Source organism: Hermetia illucens, chromosome 4 (assembly GCF_905115235.1).
Source record: "Hermetia illucens chromosome 4, iHerIll2.2.curated.20191125, whole genome shotgun sequence".
In the NCBI taxonomy this organism is placed as follows: domain Eukaryota; kingdom Metazoa; phylum Arthropoda; class Insecta; order Diptera; family Stratiomyidae; genus Hermetia; species Hermetia illucens.
Genome location: NC_051852.1, coordinates 131,592,035 through 131,613,914, shown reverse-complemented (window position 1 = coordinate 131,613,914; position 21,880 = coordinate 131,592,035). Strand labels below are relative to the sequence as shown.

Genomic DNA, 21,880 nt, shown 5'->3' with positions numbered 1-21,880 from the left:
TTGGAATTATATCTTGGCTAGAAAACGCTGGTCTGACGCTAGTAAAACCTAAAATCGAGGTAATTTTGGTCACCAACCAAAGTAAGCAAACGTCACTGGAGATCAGGATTAACGACATCGTGCATTCACAACAAACGCTTGAAAACCAGGGAGTCATAATTGACTAAAAACTGAAATTCAAGTAAAGCGGTCGGCTCCTCTTCTCGAGAGTTGTCAGCTTCATCTTGCTTAATACAGCTCCAATGTGGGCACCGGTATCGAAGTTAGAAATAAATAGGAGGAAAATCGCATTTCTGGAATTTGTGACCTATGCATACGGGTGACAGGCATTCTTCGTTTGTGATAGTATCAGGCCAGCGTAGTCCTACGACACGGCGCAAAACGGATGTTAACGGCAGCTTAGAGCTTTTGAATGACAGTGACATTTTCCAAGCGCTACTCCCATAAAGCAACATACTAACAGAATAGTCTCAACTTGATCTTGGCGTTGAGATAACTGCGTTTCCAGATTTTAGTCAAGCAGTGGAAGCAGATCTAGCACCGCTAATGCGTCGGGAAACATCGAGTTTCGTGTTACCCCCGGCAGAAACAACGCTTTCAAATCACACAGATTGATTGACAACTTGGATGATCTGCCTGTTATTGCAGATATGGAGAGTGTGATGGGCCATCAGTATGTTTAACTGTGTTTATCTTCAGTCCGACATTTGGCCATGGTCCATCCCGCGGTGAGAAAGCAGTCATATGTCACCAGCGTCGCCGAGATGTTTGATGAAAGATACCATCGTCCATTGATTTCCTCCACATCTTTCGGATGAGGTAGCATGAAGAACGCCGCTGATAACAAGAAGAAATAGTATCGGTGATAGAATGCAACCCTGTCGAATATCGGTTTCGACCTCAAATTCTTCTGAGATTTTGCTTCGCATGTGACATTTTGCGCCATCGTATATCCCTTTCATAATAGCTGTTAGGTTCTTCGGAGTGTTTATACTCTCGAAAATTTTCTCGAAATCTTTGAAAAGTGGGTAAAGCGAGGATTGAAATTACATGCATTGTTCTAAAATGATCCGTAGAGTGTTGATTTGCTGAATGCCTGAGGATGTCAAACGAGATTCATTTATGCACTTTGATGCACTATAGCATAATGTCTATTTATACTGGAGTAGATTTCAACGACACACAAGATTGAAGGAAAATATTTCGCTATTAGCACAAACAATATTCCATCCTGTAGTGTCTGTTTGTCTTTCCGTTCACAGAGGACCCCGTCATTCCTTGAGTTTGGTCCAATCTGGAGAGTTCTTCTGCCTCCTCATTATCCTTTTTTTTTCTTCTCCTTTTTTCTCAAAATCCTATCCAGTAAGATTAACCCTTTCAGTTTTTACTATTATACATGAATTATAAAAGGCTTTTTCCAATTTCTTATTCCAAAAATTAATTAATCATAACTTGGAACACCTAATTATGAGCCTTGAATTAATGTATTTTATGCTACTGCTCGCACAATGGGCAACTAGATGGGCGGTTCAGATATATGGAGTACTTTTGGTTGTTAATCAGTTGTGTTTTAAAAGAAGGGGTGAGTGTAACTTCACACAAAAAAAAACAGAGAGAGGGAGTTTAGGGTGCGCGATCATTTTTATTTTCATCAAGAATATACCTTCAACGATCGTTAGTGGTGAAAATTAGAAGAGTTCTAGATTCAGAACGCTCCTTTTTAGCATAAATTCATTTCCGTTCCTTCGTTCGCAGTGGCAAAAGAGCCACTACGTTACAGTTAAAACCTGCAAACCGGCATCTGGGTCAATAAATAAATGCGGCAACATGCGGACCCATCAAATCAGTTAAATGAATTTATCAACACCCCCCCCCCCCCGCTGGTGGCAAGGAATAATTTCGCTTTCGCCTTGTTGTAGCTTGGATAGTAGGAGTTCCTCAGACAACTTTGAGAGCGAGGGGGTGATGCTTATCGGTTTAGAGAACAGAATAAGCGTTTGGTTTTTACTTTCCTTCGAGATCATCATTTATTGCGACAATTTCCAGCATTTGGGAAGTAGCCAAAGCCAAGGCCAACAAATTAATGTGTTGTTTGGAAGGAGACAACTACCGCCAGTTCTGCGATCATTGTCCCTAATAAGAGTCATAACCCGGAGCTTTTTTGTGTTCTGGCTTGAATCTTCACACTTTGATGGTTATGAAACCAATTATTTGGAATGTATCTTCGGAAACCGACCGAAAGTGGTAATGGGGCGTGAGTTTGATTAAACGGTGCGAAAAGATTGAACCCTGTTCGGCATTACACATTGCTTATTCATGGAGGATTTGACTACTGAGTTTCTTCTCTACTCTAAAAAGGGAATAATTAGTGGTTGGCGAAGGCTTTGGACTTTGAAGGAAACGTTAGAAATCCTTATATTTTTCCTTTTTAAATACTTCCTATCTAGCTGCTGCCAAATCCTATTTCGAAATTGACGGCCATTCTCATCTCAAATGTCATTTTCTTTCTTATAAACCATTGTTTTCGAAAAAATTAAAAGATCTGAGATTAGCCATCGGACCTATGGGGTGGGATGCAGGATAATCTATGTTAATACTTTGCTGGAGATATATACAGTCGGTCGAATTTGAGGTTTGATTTCAAAGAAGCCTTCTCTTGTAAGAGCGAAGGGATGATCATATCTTTGAAACTTAAGGCAGTTATTCTGCTTACTTGTCACCTTATATAGGATTGGTAGGGATTGGTTAGAGATTTGAAGTGTTAGGAGGGCGGGCAAATGATCGAGCTTAGATGGAAACAGGGTTGTACAAACGGTTTGTTTCTTTTTATGGTCCATCTGACAAAGTCGATAAAGTCACGTATTTAACGTCGATATGGTAACCGATAGTTGCTTTTATTATATTAAAGATTTCGATTTTCATTTTCACATTTTTTTTCCATTTTTAAGGTTTTGTGTAAACACAAAACCTTATTAAAATCGGTTTACTGTCTGTCTGTCTGTCTGTCCGTCTGTCTGTCTGTCTGTCTGTCTGTCTGTCCGTCACACGCATTTTTCTCGGAGACGGTTATAGCGATTGATACCAAATTTGGTAGAAAGGTGGGAACTGTGAACGCTCACGCATATAGTGAATTACATCCTTTTACGTCGAATTTAAGGGGGGGTCCCCATACATGCAAAAGGGGGGTGTAAAATTTTTTTTCATCAAATATAGTCACGTGGGGTATCAAATTAAAGGTTTCGATTAGTACTTTTCAAAGCCGATCTTAGTTTTGACATTCGTTGGAAGGGTGGGGAGCGCGGGGGGTTTAAAGTGATCACTTCTTTAAGGGGGCCATTCTCAGAAACTACCAAACCGAAAAATCTGAAAAAAATCAGGAGGCTGCCACTATATGGTGCCTGGGCTCCGAAATACCTTCCATGTCGATATCTGTTTAGATAAAGTTAATAATAGTATATTACTACAATTTTTTGTAATTGGTTAGAAACCCCCCTTAAGTTTATCCTAGTACCATGAAATTTTGCAGTGATATAGGCTATAATATAGAGCATGATCCTACTAAGTTTGGTGGAAATCGCACTATTACTAACAAAGTTAAAATACCTCAAATTTGTTGCTTCTTTGAAAATTGAAGACTATGAATGTCAATATCACCCGAAAGTGGATACTCTCACATAATATATGGATATATTACGTGCTACGTACTAAGAAATACACAAAACCTTTCGTACCTGAAGCGTCCAGCTTCCGGTTTCCCGACTTGTTGGAACTACATTGAAGATGTTGTGTTCAATCCTCTGCGCTAAGGAATTAACTATGACGTTTGCGTAAATAGAATGGCCGAGCCTTGGATAATTTAACATCCTCGCAGAATGTTCATTGTCTTCATTGCTGAGGATGCTGAATGAGTTCCGTGTCGGTATTGTTATGGAAATTCTCTCTTTTCCTTGCTAGGCTTAGGACTTCTCTTGCATTTGGGGATGACTAGAATGTACCTATCTAACCCGGTCTGAATTTTTTCGATTGGAGCCCCTGAGCTTATTGCTATAGCTATCTAATAAATTGATCGAATCTGTTGAAAATTTCAAGTTGTTGAACCAGGTTGTCCATGCACACTTACTCATGTGTTCCCTGTCGTAATCGATACGATGCACTCAACCTGCATACCATAATCAAAAATAATACTTCAAAAGCTTTCCATTATTATTTTATTGAAAAACAATTTTTTTCTCAAATAATGCAACCTGCGTATTCATAAATAACTACCAAAGCCATAAAAGGGAGGAGCTGAAAAAGGCTACGGGTATCTCCTCATTATGTTCAATTATTGTCAATCGGCAGTTGCAATGTAAACAGCAAATGAACTTCACACTTTTTGCTGTGTTATCAGACAAAGCACCATAATTAGATGCAAATGTAAATTATTTAAATTACACCTGAATGAAGTTTATGGAGGTGCAGTAAATGTTGCCGTGAAGGCAAACCCAACAAAAATTTACACTTCAGGGCCAATGTTAGATGAGCTTTGGAAAGTATGTGATATACTTACCTGTTGTAGAGGAACATTGTGACTGGGGGATTTTTTTTTTGAGAATAATTTAGTATTTTCGAGTACTTGCTGGGTTGAAACATTGTTACAACTCCGAAATTTAAGATATTGAAGTACTCGCTCTCCTAATTTATGATGTTCGTGATTAATGAGATATGCTCGAGAGTTCTTAGGAATGTTTAAGATGTATCTCTGGTTAGATCTAATTAAGAAGATATGTTAGCTTACAAAAAAGAAACGAAGATGTGAGGTTTTTCTAGAAACCTAAAGATACCAATGCGCCCGTTTTACCTACATACCTTCGCTGAGTGCCTCCAGAGTATTCCATCAGCCGAATTCCATCAGTCACACGTTTCAAGCTCCCAAACATTTTTTATCTTACTAATCATCAGGTCTCAATGATTAAATTAATAATAAGTGTTGATTATAACATACTTTACCGTTTTCTGTCTCAATTTTCTTTTTCAGAGCTTCATCTGGCTGTTGGGAGTCTTGCGATTCGATAAGCCCCAACTGAGTAAAGGTGTAAATCAGCTGTGCACCGCGTATGTGAGAACACCTTTCCACACATAACCGTCTGGGGGTGAACATACCACATAATCGTATAGTGCCAGTCGACAGTATCGCGATCATTTCAGTTCAGCACCACATATCATATCAATCACGAACGCCGGAGAAAACACTAGACCACTCCGAAAGGCAAAGATACAACAGTTGAGTGATTGCTACATCTGAAAGGTAGTGATCGGTTGACGCTTCGAAATATTGTTTTCGGGTTTGTTTTTTTGAGAGTGACCACACGAAATTGCTAAGTTATTCAAAAAGCATAAATAGCAGAAACTGGATTTTTGCAACACTATTAAGGTGACCACAGTCGCAGTGATAAAACTAACAAATTTGATGAGTGTTAACTATGGGCCGCATTAAAGGTTCAACTGTATCTAAAGTTTTGTGATAATACTAAAATTAGTGTGATATATCTTTATTACCGAAAAAAAGGTTCACTTCTACTCGAAGCGCTTTTAAAATATTCTACTGATAACCAAAAGTGTGCCATTACCACCGTGAAATTTTCATAAAAATTAAAATTTTTGTTGATAATTTTCATTATTACTCGGAGCGGTTTTTAATTTTGATAAGCTCTTCCGTCTAATCCTTTTACAATTCATAACAAAACCGAGATTAAATCATCAGCCAAAATGACCGTTTCGAAGGAATTCATCTGCAACAGTACCGATGAGAAACCCCCTGGAGTATCAAGTAAGTACCTCATAGGGAACCTGTTTTATGCAAAATATTATTGTTTTTGTTATTTTCCGCAAAGAAGGTAGTCACCTACGTCTTGGAACAATGAACTAACATTGACTGGTATAGGAAAATGAACGTAGATTCCACGCTAATTGGAGCAGAGCAGAGCATTTTCCGTGACATGTTATGGGACTGTTATCGATTGAGCAAATAGTGCCATTTAGTGTTTTTGTTAGCTGCGGGTGGTGTTGCATGGTTGGCATTTACTCGAACTTATTTGATTTTTCTCAAAAAGATAGATATTGAATAGATAGATAATCTCTAACTCATAGAAAGAGAATGTCTCCACCCAGATTATCTCCTCCTCAAAGGACATTCATTTGGACCAGAAATCTTAAGTATTTTCTACTGGATTTTCTGATATTGCTTCCTTGGATCAAATACGGTAAAACTATGTGATGAAGACCAGTGCTTTACCATATTTTATTTGCTTAGACTACCTACACCTTGTCTATACCGAAACAAAATTTGCCCCTTTTGTTTTATTTTTTAAAATAGTCCAAAACTACTCATTTTGATATCAATCAAGGGCTATACCCTGTCCTTAGTTTATCATTATCATTATCATTCACCTCAAATTAGGAATTTGTTATCTCTCAGCGGCAAATGTGAAATTTCTGTTACTTTTATCTATCAATTTATTTGTCTATGTACTCCATTTTAGTGGCACTTGATGAGTTATTTTAAAGTTTACCCCGGTTATACTGCAGCTTTGGAAAACTTAACAAAACAAGAATTGCTTGGATATCTTGACAGCTTAACAAGCAGCATAATGCAGGTGACAATATTTTTTTGGAGAAAAATATGAATAAAAAAAACAACATAAAAATAAACAAGTCAAGAAACCGGAAACTGGACGCTTCAGGCACGAAAGGTTTTGTGAATTTCCCCTAAACTTCTATAAATGACAATTTTGACCTATTATAACTTTGTTAGTAATAGTGCGATTTCCACCAAACTTGGTAGGATCATGCTCTATATTATAGCCTATACTGCTGCTGGATGGTACTTACTGCATGCGTGAGCGTTTATGGTTCTCACCTTTCCACCAAATTTGGTGTCAACCGCCACAACCGTCTTTGAGAAAAAAGCGTGTAACAGACAGACAGACAGACGGACGGACGATTTTAATAACGTTTTACCCAAAACCTTAAAAATGTATCAGCGTCTGCAATTTCTTACCAAACAAATCAGTCTTGCCGAGGGTTCTGGCCCCTGCCACCTGAAATGAAGCACCACGTCACATCACAGTCCACGACCCCTTGAGCCGCGCAAGTACCTGAAGGATACAGGCGCTGAAGTTTCGGTTCTTCCTGTATCCCGGCATAATAATTTAATACTGCATTGTAACTTGCGGCAACAAATTCTTTGTCGATCCGCAAGTATTTTTTGTGCCACTATGATTTGCTAGAGGATGTACATAATAAGTCCCTCATAGACCCCACAATTTTCCTTAGGACATCGGGAAAAATGTAATCCTGCTCATCCAGAACTCTTTCAATTGTTTTTGAAGAGGTTGCCGACGCACGTATTCGAACACTTCTTCAAAAATACCGCAAAATCATTACCGAACGTACTCTCTCTTATGATGTTCAGCACTACATCAACACTACTGGCTCCCCATTTATCTCTAAGGTGCGTTCATTATCACCGCAAAAGTTTGCAGTTGTGCAGAAAGAGTTTGAAGAACTTCTTAAGCAGAGTATTTGCAAACCTTCAGACAGTTATTGGTCATCGCCACTTCACACGGTCCCTAAATCTAATGGCGAATGGAGACCTTCTGGCAACTATAGACATCTGCTCAGAAGATTCCGGACCATTATCCCATCCCACTAACCCACGAATTTGTGCACTCCGTCGCAAACTGCCGTATTTTCACGACTTTGGACTTAGCCGAGGCATATTATCAGATCCCTGTAGCTACCGAAGGCATTCCGAATTTCGCGGTGCTAGGATGAACTTAAGGCCAGTTCTGCAACCAATTTCTGAAAATTATAGTAATATGCTATTGTTTACTTTATTTGAACAGATAGCGATATTGAGGATATTTCCGAACCTAGGCACCATATAGTGGCAGTCTCTTGCTTTTTTTCAGATTTTTCGGTTAAGTAGGTTCTGAGAATGGGTCCATTAAAGAAATGTTCACTTTCTACCCTACCTTTCCAAAAAGTGTCAAAATTAAGACCGGCTTCGAAAAGTACTAACCGAGACCATCATTTCATCGTTTGATACCTCACATGGCTATATTTGGTGAAAAAAAAATCACCCGGCCCCCTAAAATTCGACTTAAAACGATGTAACTCGCGTGAGCGTTCACAGTTCACAGTTCCCACCTCTCCACCAAATTTGGTGTCAAACGCCATAACTGTCTCCGAGAAAAAAGTGTGACAGACAGACAGAGAGGCAGACAGTAAACTGATTGTTATAAGGCTTTGTTTTACACAAAATCTTAGAAAGACAAACAGAAACAGTAGTAGATTTTAAAAAATACACTTTCCACGCCTTTTATCCTAACTTGAAACTTCTATACATTTTGACGCTTGGTATCTTTCTTGCCTATGCCTAACTTTCCAGCTCAGGCTACTCTGGGCAAGGGATTAAAACGTAACGTCGTCACCGTCGCCAGTAATGGATTTTATTCAACATATGTTATATCGATATTTGTTTGCTGTCGAATAAAAACCACTACTTGGTATGGTGATGGTGTTGCTTTTTAGTCTCTCCCACCCTTTTTTTCGCTAGAATCACCGTGAACACACACTGAATACACTCTGGGCAGTTATGTGATTTATGCTGGTTTAACTTGAGTACCTGTCAAGTCTTCTTAAAACATGGATTGATTTTGCGACAATCAGATCCCGCTGAGACAAGCACAGTGGTAGTTAGAGTGCGGCACCCGTGTTGAAACGCAATACCACGTTTGGGGCATATAGGCCACTTCTCGTCTTGCACGTAACCACAATCCGCATGAAACCGTTACCAGGGAGGCAACCGCAACAGCCGAACTGAAAGTCCATGAAGCTAGAATTCCCCTGAGACATGCAAATTCATGGGCTATCCCGGCTCCCATGATATTAATATGCCCCAAGTAAGCTCCAAAGCAAGATCCGAAGCTACTTCAGATGAGTCCCGGTGCAGATCCGTGTCTGAAGGCCCTTATTAGGCCTTGGAACCAGCAAGCCAAAGTAGGTACAGCGTTTCCCGGTACCACCACTTGTAGGTTCTCTTCGGCGACTTGGTTTTGGTCCGGCTGACAGGGTTGTGCCATCTCGCGAAACGTTAAAAATACCTCCATTCATCAGGAAAAAAGTGTGTCATGTTATCTTTCTTAAATACCCACCTCAAAGCCAAACAAACTCAAATTTGGTACCGCCTAACTTCAAAGGACTTCTCGTTATACTGCCTCAAACAATGAACCAGGTTAGAGTTTCGGTCCCAAACATAATACTCCTCTTCCAGGAGGGGTTCTTCTGGGTAATGTTTTAATTTTCAAATCAATCACTTTGAGGGTAGGCAACAGAAAGAGGAAGCTCCTCTTACAAAATTGCGAAGCCCATTCCCGTTCCGCTCATGTTAAAACGCTAGAGTTTAACTTTAAACCCCATCCCCCAGGCGGAAAGGAGAGGATCATTGGGGAAGCAGATCCTTTCTTTAAAAGCCCATTGGGAAATCGCAGTAGCCACTTCCCCTTAAGAAGTAATGGCGCTTCAAATGGGTGGCATCTGGTGATTACTATGGTAAAGTTGTAAGCGCCATCCCTAGCAGAAAACCTCTTCTTTCTATAGAATGAACTTTCGAGAATCGGAATCACTCACACGACTTACATATTGAATGCAATTCTAACCCTTATCTATAACCGCCAGACTTGAAACATTTCAGGGATTTCAATTATTTCTTCTCGTTGAAAACAAAGTGAGTCATCAGAAAATTCTGGAATGTCTACTAATGTCAACATAGTTATTCCGGATGGTTTAGTGGTTAATGTATCAAACTGTTACAAAGAAATGCCTCGATTCGGATTTTACTGATGACAAAAGGATTTGTTTCGCTGTTGGATGTGGTACACTGACCAACTCTGCAGAAAATGAGTACCTGAGTCAAATCCGCTTAAACAATTTAGACGTGTGCAATCCTAATCACATTGACTGACTTGCTACGCTTGGGATTTAAAAGCCTCGAGGTTGCACCTAGATCAGGCATTCGATAGAGCCAAATGGCGAAACCGATCACGACGAGCCGACCCCACTTGTGAACGGGACAAAGGCTGAAGAAAAAGTGGAATACTAATCACATTGACTCTTCATATAGCGTTTGATCGTTGCATAATTTTGAGCTCCAACAATTAATTGCAATTCGAAACCTTGATATAAACTGTACCCCTAAGAGGCTTTCGCTTCAGCAAACTTAAGTGGGAACCTTATTTGCCGAACGTTCCCCTTATGTTATCATTTGGAAATCGTCAAACTGTTCTAATCAACGTACTGTGAAGTTGAAAATTTCTCGATATTCGATGTCGTACTGCTACATGAGTCTGGACAAAAAATTGGGCCTTGTAACGATCGCTGCTTCCTGCTCGGTTCTGCTGATTAATCGGTATTCTTCCTTGACTATTTTCCTTACTGCATTGCAATATAACGCACCGACTCAAAATATTTTAGATCCTGCCGCTGTGGTGATTTTTCCGTCGTGCAAATGTCACTCAAAAACACTTCTTTCGGGAAAATCACACCTAGCGCGCGATTTTTCTGTTACTCTGAGATAACAGAAGGTTCGTTGTTAACGTCCTTTTCATTATTTGCATCATCGTTTGTTTTTCACATAACGTTCAAATCACAAGATTAGATTTAAAAAAAAACTTCAATTTTGCCTTTTTGTTTCCTGCCCCTCCTTATATTACAATTGCACGCTGGTGCAAGGACAAGATAGAACCTTCACTGAAAAAGAACATCGCAAATGTTACCCGTCCACATCCAGCAAAGAGAGCATCACAAAAAAATGGTGCATCTGACGGACCTGACCGACCTCTAATTTCGCAGCGTCCAAACAAATATCACTAACGAGCTTTACATGGAAAAAGTATCCATGTGAGTTCCAGAAGGAATATGCATCCGAACTCAAACTTGGCACTTCAAGGGCAAGCCTCTCTTAAGTCGACTAGGATCAATTTTTGTTTCGGGTCCTGAGCAATGAGAAGGTTTATATCCGTCACTTTGATTCAAAAGCCAAGAACCAGACGATGACTGGAAATCACTATCTTTACTGATGCAAACATAGAAGGTTTCAAGATCTGCAGGAAGGATGATGGCATCCACTTTCTGGCGGCCATCGCCATCTACTACCAGAGGTAATCATCTGTTGGGCTAAGCTACCACTATCTAAAAGCCATTGTTCGAAGTATGGTGGGTTTTTTAAAACCACTCCCTGATTTTTCGGTATTTGCCTGGAAACCGCCCATTAGCTGATTTTTTTTATTCGATGCCATCGCACACTACTCTACACAGATGATGATTCCCTATGATGGTAAACTTCAATTCTAGATAGAATGATCACTTTATGTACTAAATATGCCTAGATGTGTAGAAAATGAGCAAGAGCAGCACTTTCTAGAGCTCAGTTAAGCTGGCATGAGCTGGGCAAAATTAAGCACTTTAACCCTCTTAGGTAAGTTGCGGCCTTCGAAGTTCTTGAGCACTGTTCAGGCAGCGAACATTCGTTCTGATGGGTCTTAGTATCTCAGCAGGAGCAGCAGCAGCAGCAGCTAAAGGTTCCTTGTGGAGAAATTATTTACTATACATTTTAGAGTGTTGTTCAACACATTCTTCTCGGACAAGCACTAAGGCTAACAAACACCTTTTATGGGGTCAACAAGTCAAATAACCTCATAATAAGCAAAATATGGCTGAAGTTTTTCTTGGTGGTCTCTTAGTAAATCGGGGCAATAACTAAATTAGCATTACGCAAACCCAAAAGCATGGCCAAAAATCGATTATTTATCCTTCATTATAGACACATATAAAAACAATATCAGGAGAACCTATAAGTGAAATGAAATGAAAGTGAACATTCTGTGCAGGATAACTAACTATTTATAGCCTAACTCCTCAAATGAAATAAAGTAACCCATCAGATTATCACCCGATATAAGATCAACCTGCGTCACGGGACTGTTCTCGAGCACCCTGGTGCCATTCAAGCAATTTTGAAATCATCGACACACCGTTCCACGACTTATAAAACTAGATCTGGTTTCATTCTCGGTTAAAGCACCGGTTCAAAATGCTTTTCTATGAACTCAGGTTCTAAGGCATTATCCATCAAACTATTCATTCCCAGCATATCCGAAATTTCCTCATTAGCGTCTATACCAACATCAATAAGTCATTGGCAAGTTTATCTGAATAAACATGCCACCCGAATCCTCTTCCTGGAGGCTCCACAGCCAATCCAGGGCTTTGCCCTTCGGGATGTCCTTCCTCCAACCATTTCGATCTGCCCAGCGCTTTCGGGGTTTTCCTCCTGGTTTTCGTCTTTTTACTTTCTTTCGAATAACCTTTAAGGTAACCAAGTATCCATACGTTGAGCGTGGCCAGTCCCAACTTCCGAAGTTTGATTAATTTGGAGACTTCAGATTCGTCAAATATTTGGTGAAACTCATCTGATTCGCCATTGATGGTCCTCCCGTTTAGTCCCTATTATTTTATTCAGGACCCTCCTTTCCAACGTACTGAGTTGTTCGAAAGTTTGTGTTAGGGTTATGTTGTTTATTCGTAGCATAAAACAAGTATTTTGTGTATGTAGCTGGCTTATAAAATCGGCAGGATCAATAGAAGGATTCAGGATTTGAATCGCCTAGTAAAATACCCTTTCACTTTGGATTGGCAAGATCATTGTCTTGTACAGAAAGAGCTTTGACCCTATGGACTTCCGAAGATTTAATGCATTGGATAGTCACATAATCTACAAGATACCTGAGAATAAAAGGATCAGCGGCGATCTAGGTAACGTTAAGAGTTGGCTTTTTCGATTAACTGATATTAGTAAGCAATTAAATTATCAGTAATTAACGTTTAGCTATTTTAAGGACCAGATGGACCAGGTCAGTTCAGAGTAGACCTCATTGAGGAGGATGATAATTGGTTCTCAAAATATGCATATATGGTAAATAATTTTTTTTGGGCATTCAAGGAAAGTTTATTTTTTTTTTGGTTTTTCTAACCAGGAATGGAACTGCCAAAAATATGAACTCATTGTTTCAGCAATCCTGATAATTTCAACTCCTAGCATCTATCCAGAAAAAGATATTCACATTACAGCGGAAGGAGGAAGAGATGGACTTATCTTACGATGTCCCTGCAAATGATGTAAAAGTCAAATTTGAATGATTCCATTCACTTCACTCATAACCCACATTGGGCGCTTTTTTTGATAAGTGATGTCACCAATATGTCTGTAGTTTTTCACCCAAATCAGTTGCGTGCGCTGATTTACATGAAGCTTGGCTGTAAGCAGATCTATATGTAGTTCAGATTTGTGCTGATCTTGACTGTTTTTAACCAGGTGGCCGGCAACTGTTCGCCGGTATAGTAATAAAGCACCTTGCTGACTAGGAGGTCAACCAACAGCTAGCCATAGCAATAGCTGAAGAAATGTTGAAAACAAAAATTCCACGGGGTGGGAATCATTCGTTTTGTCATGAAGAAAAGCGCGACAGAACTTGACGGCGAGAAGAGTTATCATAGGCCGCTAGAATATGCCACAACGAAAAGATAATGTGATTGTCACTGGTCGGAACAGTACAGCATACGGGTTTATTGGGTCGAGGGGGGTATTGAGTTTTGGGATTGCGTGCGTTTTCAATATAAATTCGGAAAATGGCGAGATATGAATCCGATTTTGGAACCAAAAACTGAAATTTAAAAAATGGTCCAGCCGGGAAATTCAAAACTAAAAGGGGAACAGGATTTGGGGATTAGAGTTAGACACAATGAGAATACAATTGAATTGAAAGATAGTGCAATGATAAAAACGGCTCTTGAAACTATGGACCTTCTTCCTTTTGGGACTATTTTCAAACTTATAATATTCTATTTATGAAATTGCTTTTCCTAATTCAATCAAAATCTATTAATTCCCCCAATATCAACATGACATTTGCTTCTAGGTCAGTTTGCAAATCTTCCTATGATTTTTTCACGAACAATTTCAGCCTTTATTAACATACTCCTAAAATTCACGAATATATTGCCCAAGGTATTTTCTACGATAATCATTGAATGATTTCCAAGAAAATCTCATCATAAACCATAATATGGGAACGAGTTATTATGATCACTATGCACTAGACTAGAATACGAGATAGTCTGCCCATTAGTCGTCCCCAAGGTAAATAATTCGATATTTACACCTAATCAGATGTTGTTTATCGAGTGGACATTTTCGTTGCTCTGTTTGCACTCACTTGAACCTTTCAAGAGCTCCAAGTAAACCCTGGAAAAACACTCATCGTGTACGATTGTGACGTCAGCCCGAGCCTTGAAATTGTCTCGATTTACTGCGGTTTCGCATTTTTTTATTCGAGAAGAATAGATTCTACATACCTTCCTTTTATTTTAATTTTATCTTTTTTTTTAACGGGGACACTTTGCGCATTCTACCTCGGATACGAATCCGCAATATCAATTGGGTGAGTGCTCTTGTAAGTCGTAGTTAGGCACTTAGTTATTGCCGGCATGCATGGCACGCATTTCTCATTCTTATGAGCTAATCATGGAATCCGGTCATGTTTTATTCAAGCCTTATTTCGCTAGTTATTGACGTTATGAGATGCCATGCTATAAGTTAGGGCATTACCGGCATGCGGACTAAGTGACAGTTTCCCCTCAATTGCAATAAATACGTCATAGTTTCATGGCTAATTTCTTGGCGCGAAAAAAGAGTGTTGCACGGATCATTGCGATTAGCAGGAAAATACTACTGCGGCTTGCGTGAATACATTATACATAATAATCAAGTATCTTAGTCGCTATGAATCTTAAAGAGGTGGATCGGAAAAGCTAGTGCCGGTGAGAACATCAATTTTACGAGAATGAATCAAGTAAATGGCATAACAAGTCAATACGTTTTGTGCTTGCTAATGGAAACTGAGATGCATAGTTCGAATTTTTATGTTACAGGAAATAGGTTAGTAAGTAACTTGCGATCATGCTAAGAGGTGCTAAGAACCTGATCTTTCTAGTCATACGCAGGGGTAGAATTTTTATAATACAATGTTAGTGGAAGATTCTCCCAGCGCAGCGTAAGGCATCCTTCGGGGATGCATATTTATTGATGGCTTCCAACACAAGGCTTAACGCAGTTAGTTGACTGGTTTGCTCAGGGCTACTGTAAAGTTGCATTCCAAAACCAATATTTCAGTCCCTAGGTGTTAAGACAATACAAAATGGTTGGTCCTTAATGAAGCTCCGAATAGTTGGAAAAGATAAGAAATAAGAAATCATCCAAATCTTCGCGAAGAAAGATATGATGGTCATTCACATTAGAGTACGTGGAACAATTACTTGAAAATTGCTAATGCAAATATTGGGTAATTATCAAGAGCGGAAGAAAGTAGATTATACATCTAATGGCATGTCAGATATGGCGAAACTCAGTATTATTTGAAGTTAAAAAGTTTAGGAAACGAGTACCCCAATTGTACCTTCTCATTGTTATTTCTTTTATCTTTAGTTGCTCCGGATAATTTTAATTAACTGCAGTAAATCCCGTAATAAATACGCAGGTTAATACCAAATGATCATCCGAGTTGACCAATTCCAGCTACGAAGGAAGCGTTATATTGCATTTGAACAAATTGATAAAGGTTTGAACCATTTAGGCTCATCTACATCCAAGTTTAGGTAGATCTACAGCAAGTTTTTGACAGCCAGTTCGGGAGCGTGGGTCAGAGCCTGTCCCATACTTCTGTTCCTTACTCTGCGTTCTGTATTTTAGACTAAAAAAGGAAAAGGATTTAACAACTTAACTGTGGACATGGAACAGAATAATTCGCTAATACTAATTACTCAATCGAAAGAGGGAGATTGCATCCTAGTTTCAGGCCACAGTTGATGAGGTCCTACCATGCCTCGGCTTCCCGCAGCTAACTTAAATTGAGATATCCTTTTTCAAAATAAAGCCCTTGCTAGAAGCTGGGGGAGAGAGGAGTGGATACGACAAATTAAACTTGGGTTGTGTTCGTTCTCAAGTTCAAATCATTATTAGAATTCATATTACTCAGATGATTGCAGAAGGTGCCCGAATGCGCTAGCAATCTACCTAACCGTTAAACAGAAACCTCTCCAGGCAGCAAGAAACTAAAAGTGTAAGTTTGGTGAACAAGAAAAAGATCACGTCTCTAATAAAGCACTTCAAGCACCCAAATACAGCTAATAGGCCAAGTCGCACGGCCAAGTTACGATAGCGCAATAGGCTTGATCTTCAATTCTCTCGATCATCTTTCAGCATCTTTCAGTTCCACAGGAAACCTGCAATATCTATTTAAATGGTATCTTCGCAATTTCGGAGTTTATTAGGCATGCTAGGTTGCCTTAACGCTGGTCTGTCAGGATTATGTTAGGTAATTTTGTTGCATCTATTAGTTGGAAAGTCCGTTAGAGTTATTAGAATTTGATTGAAAATGTCATTCCAATTTGTGAAACGACTTTCGCGGCATCAATTTGGTAGATTCCACTTCTTTCCTCATCCTTTTTCTCGTCCTTAGTAAATTGTGATCACACAGGCGAATTTTCCTTCTATTATTTCCATGAAAATTTTAATAGTGAATAGTTTATATGCGTGAGCATCAACCTTTATGTTTCCCCATAAAAAGTAATTAAAATAGACAAGATCGAGTAAATAGAAAAGCACATCTCCATGCAAGGAACTCAGACCGCTCTCCTATCCTGCTGCTTTGAAAAATCCATCATTGCATTTGATGTATGGCAAGTTGCTCCACCCTGCTGAAACCCCGACTGTGTTGGATATAAAGCGGTGTCTTGTTAACTCTACCAAGGAATAATCACAATATTTGGTCCTGCTGTAATCGAAGGTAGGATATGCTACGAACCACGACTCCATTGTTACTGTCAATCAGTAGGTGACTTTAAATTAGTCAACTTTAAGCATTGCAAAAACCTTCAGGTGAGCTCATCTATATGATGGATAAAAAATAGGTACATATGTTTCGTACGCAACTGCCCAGCTTCCCCAGACAAGCACCCGTCGGAAAGGTTTTTTCCCATCATTCTCATCTATGAACTCTTTGCCTCACGCAAATGTTCCCAGATTCGTAAAACCCTGTGAACACCGCATTCAGGTGACCATTTATTTTGCACTACAGGGGACAATACATTTGAATTGAACATTTGGAGCTTGGATTTCTCCCAGTCTTTTAATCTAACCTTGTTCTGCACAAAAGATACTATAATTTCGACTAATGGATAGATAACGAGAAGGTAAAGGGAAAGAATTCTGTTGGAAATAGTAATTACGGCAAAATTTTCTATTAACAAAGCTTAATTACTCTAATTACCTGGTCTTAACTAGACGCACCTAATTACTTTCTCCGCTTGCCTGCTAGATCTCTAATCAGTCGTGAGGGGCAATCTCCGTTGTTGGAATTAAGTTGTTTGCCCGCTCCGTTTTTTTCCAAGTCATCATCATCAACGGCGCAACAACCGGTATCCGGTCTAGGCCTGCCTTAATAAGGAACTCCAGACATCCCGGTTTTGCGCCGAGGTCCACCAATTCGATATCCCTAAAAGCTGTCTGGCGTCCTGGCCCACGCCATCGCTCCATCTTAGGCAGGGTCTGCCTCGTCTTCTTTTTCTACCGTAGATATTGCCCTTATAGACTTTCCGGGTGGGATCATCCTCATCCATACGGATTAAGTGACCCGCCCACCGTAACCTATTGAGCCGGATTTTATCCACAACCGGACGGTCATGGTATCGCTCATAGATTTCGTCATTGTGTAGGCTACGGAATCGTCCATCCTTATGTAGGGGGCCAAAAATTCTTCGGAGGATTCTTCTCTCGAACGCGGCTAAGAGTTCGCCATTTTTCTTGCTAAGAACCCAAGTTTCCGAGGAATACATGAGGACTGGCAAGATCATAGTCTTGTATAGTAAGAGCTTTGACCCTATGGTGAGACGTTTCGAGCGGAACAGTCTTTGTAAGCTGAAGTAGGCTCTGTTGGCTGACAACAACCGTGCGCGGATTTCATCATCGTAGTTGTTATCGGTTGTGATTTTCGACCCTAGATAGGAGAAATTGTCAACGGTCTCAAAGTTGTATTCTCCTATCCTTATTCTTCTTCGTGTTTGTGTTTGACCAGTGCGGTTTGATGTTGTTGGTTGATTCGTCTTCGGTGCTGACGTTGCCACCATATATTTTGTCTTGCCTTCATTGATGTGCAGCCCAAGATCTCGCGCCGATTACCGCCTGCTCGATCTGGATGAAGGCAGTTTGTACATCTCGGGCCGTTCTTCCCATGATGTCGATATCGTCAGCATAGGCCAGTAGTTGGGTGGACTTGAAGAGGATCGTACCTCTTGCATTCACCTCAGCATCACGGATCACTTTCTCGAGGGCCAGGTTAAAGAGGACGCATGATAGCGCATCCCCTTGTCGTAGACCGTTGTTGATGTCGAATGGTCTTGAGAGTGATCCTGCTGCTTTTATCTGGCCTCGCACATTGGTCAGGGTCAGCGTAGTCAGTCTTATTAATTTCGTCGGGATACCGAATTCTCTCATGGCCGTGTACAGTTTTACCCTGGCTATGCTATCATAGGCGGCTTTAAAGTCGATGAACAGATGGTGCAACTGTTGTCTATATTCCAACAGTTTTTCCATCGCTTGCCGCAGAGAGAAAATCTGATCTGTCGCTGATTTGCCTGGAGTGAAGCCTCTTTGGTATGGGCCAATGATGTTTTGGGCGTATGGGGCTATCCGGCCTAGCAAGATAGTGGAGAATATCTTATAGATGGTACTCAGCAACGTGATACCTCTATAATTGCTGCACTGTGTGATATCTCCCTTTTTATGTATGAGACAGATAATGCCTCGTTGCCAATCGTCAGGCATTGATTCGCTGTCTCATACCTTCAGCACAAGTTGATGAACCACTTGGTGTAACTGGTTTTTTCCAAGTGTTTTTCATAATTACTGGACAGAAGTGACAGTGAATAGGTCACACATCAAGAAAGAGCATGAACTCCACTGTTGGTTAAGCCATGCATTGGAATCCTGAGATGGTCGGTGGTTGACATTCAGAAATACAAAGCAACACTCTATATTGCACGTGATCCAGTAGACTCCACTCAACTTATCTATAGTCAGTGATACTTTTTCGCTTGATAATTTTTGCTTTAATATTGACTGGTTTAAAATAAATGCCTACATATGTCGATATTAAAGCACTCGTCAACATTGGATATATTGAGATCTAGGATTGCAATGCTTCCACTAATTTTTCTTTCAGTGGTGAAAGAAAGGTAGACACCTTTGACTGAGGCTGAAGTTTCGTTAACTTTTCACCCCTGAATGGAGGTGAAAATCCCCAAAAAGACATTGCTGTGCCAGATTATCAGGGATTGTAGGATTCTCCCTCACTAAAACCACCTTCCTCCGAAAAGAATTACTTCGCGAGGATGTCTGCGCCTTAAGCGATCAAACTGCATATGGTAGTTTATGGTGAGCCGCTTCGACCACAAGTAATCTGTGGCGGAATCGTGGGTCTCCAATTTTAGACATCATGCGTGTTTACGACATGCTTTTGCCACTTTTTCATTTGCATAGTCCAAGAGTTCTTTGTAATTGACCTTCGTGATAATTACCACCACCGGGCGTTTGACAACTGACTTTATTGCAATGGTGTGGCCATCAACATTAATATTTATGGAGTTCCTTGTATAATTGTCAATCAAGATTTTCCCACGCTTTTATGGCACTAATGATTTCATTGGCGTACACTTCAATATCTTCAGGCTGTTTAGCGACAGCAACTAGAGCCACATCATCCACCAAATCTATTATCGTTGTCTCCTTCGGTGCGGGAAGTGCCAAAACGTGATTGCGCATCACGTTCTGCAATGGAGGATCCAACATCGAACCCTGTAAAATTCCGGATGTGACGGAGTACTGTTTACATCCGTCATTCATGTCGGACCAAAATATCCTTTCCGATAGGTACCTTTCAAATACCTTGTATCCATTGTATATAATAAGCACGTTGTCCATTCTGACGTCCAACGTTCTCATGGTACACGGCTGCCATTATTGAAGGACCTGACGTCGTGAGCCAGCTTCAAAGCCACGCCTAACCCTCGATCATGAATTCAATGGAAAGCAAACTTTCGCTCCGACAAATCATCTCTATATTTTATTATAAGGAGAAGTCTATTGTATTATAGATAACCCTTTGTGTAATTGTTCATACGGTATCAAGACAAATCGATGTTTAGGTTGCTTATTAGTCTTCAACTAGTTTTTGCCTCTTCCATCTTGCGGGGGAAAGCTCCTACCATGCACACTGATGGGCTAATAAACCAATCAGGTTTTATTTAAATAACAAGCTTAAAGGCTTTATTGGAAATGGCATCCAACCTGGCAGCTGTATTATCGCTGATTCTTCAGTAAATTTTCACAAGTTGCTCCTCAGTCACTATACTTACTATCACTTTCTGCCCTTCCCTTTTGCGGGAGAGGAGCGCTGTCACTATCCCGGGAGAAAGATACGGGCGAGTCAGTTGTGGTTTTCGTCGCCTCATCTTCTTTATGATAAACTTGCACGCTGTTCCCCGGGAGTTTACGTGTGCCTCCGCGCAAAGTTTTTCAAATCATTCTGACTTGCTGATGGATTCAGCTTGTTCAAGTCTACCTCGAAAGTTTACGTATGTTTACTGTCTTTTCGTTGGAATTTGGTCTTTCTTTATGTCGATCCTCTTCTACTTCGAAGCATGCGGGTATTCTTCGATTTTTTTGTTCTACCAATGGTTTGATGCGCAATGGCGAGAATTCGCCGCCACGGTATGGCAGCCTGTTTTCGTTCTGCGTTTCTCGTTTTGTGTTATCTTTTCCGAAGCCACTTTATCAGGATCACGGCCCTCGAAAATCATCTTTACGAACGCATCCCCTTCTCATATTTTCATGAACCAACCTTGATTTTCAGCTCCGTAAACCTGGGAACACAAACTCCCGCGTGGCCTATTTCCAATCTTGAAAAAAATTCCCTGATGGTCGTTATGCGTTTAGGGCTCATTGAAAAACTAAACTATTATATTTGCCTTGCTAATGTGGTAGCGCAGACGATTGAACTTGACTTTCGATGCATCTCTTTTGTTTGCAAACACCAAGTTTAGTTCTGCGAAATCATCATCATCAAATATTGCCCTTATAGACTGTCGGGGCTTGATTATCCTCATCCATACGGATTAAGTGACCCGCCCACCGTAACCTATTGAGTCAGATTTTATCCACAACCGGACGGTCATGGTGTCGCTCATAGATTTCGTCATTATGTAGGCTACGGAATCGTCCATCCTCATGTAGGGGGCCAAAAATTCTTCGAAGGATTTTTCATTGATGATTTCTCCTATCTAGGGTCGAAAATCACAACCGATAGCAGTTACGATGAGGAAATCCGCGCACGGTTGTTGTCAGCCAACAGAGCCTATTTCAGCTTACAAAAACTGTTCCGCTCGAAACGTCTCACTATAGGATCAAAGCTCTTACTGTACAAGACAATGATCCTGCCAGTCCTCATGTATTCCTCGGAGAGTTAGGTTCTTACCAAGAACAATTGCGAACTCTTGGCCGTGTTCGAGAGAAGAATCCTCCGAAGTTCTGCGAAAGCCTTAATCCAAATGTGGTCCCTGGTGCTCTTGGTTTGAATGCCTCAAACATACGCGTTGAAATCGCTAAAAAACTCAGGAATAAATTTTGCCTTAGAGTGCTATTATTTAGCGAGCCGTAGTACGATTTTCG

At 40.3% G+C, this 21,880-nt stretch overlaps 1 protein-coding gene across 3 annotated transcripts in view; it reads left to right on the top strand.

Annotated features, from left to right (window-relative positions):
* Positions 1–21,880, top strand: part of LOC119653451 (putative inorganic phosphate cotransporter) — a 172,538-nt gene that overhangs the window by 37,819 nt on the left and 112,839 nt on the right. For all 3 annotated transcript variants that reach the window (XM_038058059.1, XM_038058060.1, XM_038058061.1), the window contains one exon: positions 5,018–5,809. In XM_038058059.1, the coding sequence (XP_037913987.1) occupies positions 5,749–5,809 (61 nt within the window). In that variant the 5' untranslated portion in view covers positions 5,018–5,748. The remainder of the gene's footprint in view (positions 1–5,017; positions 5,810–21,880) is intronic.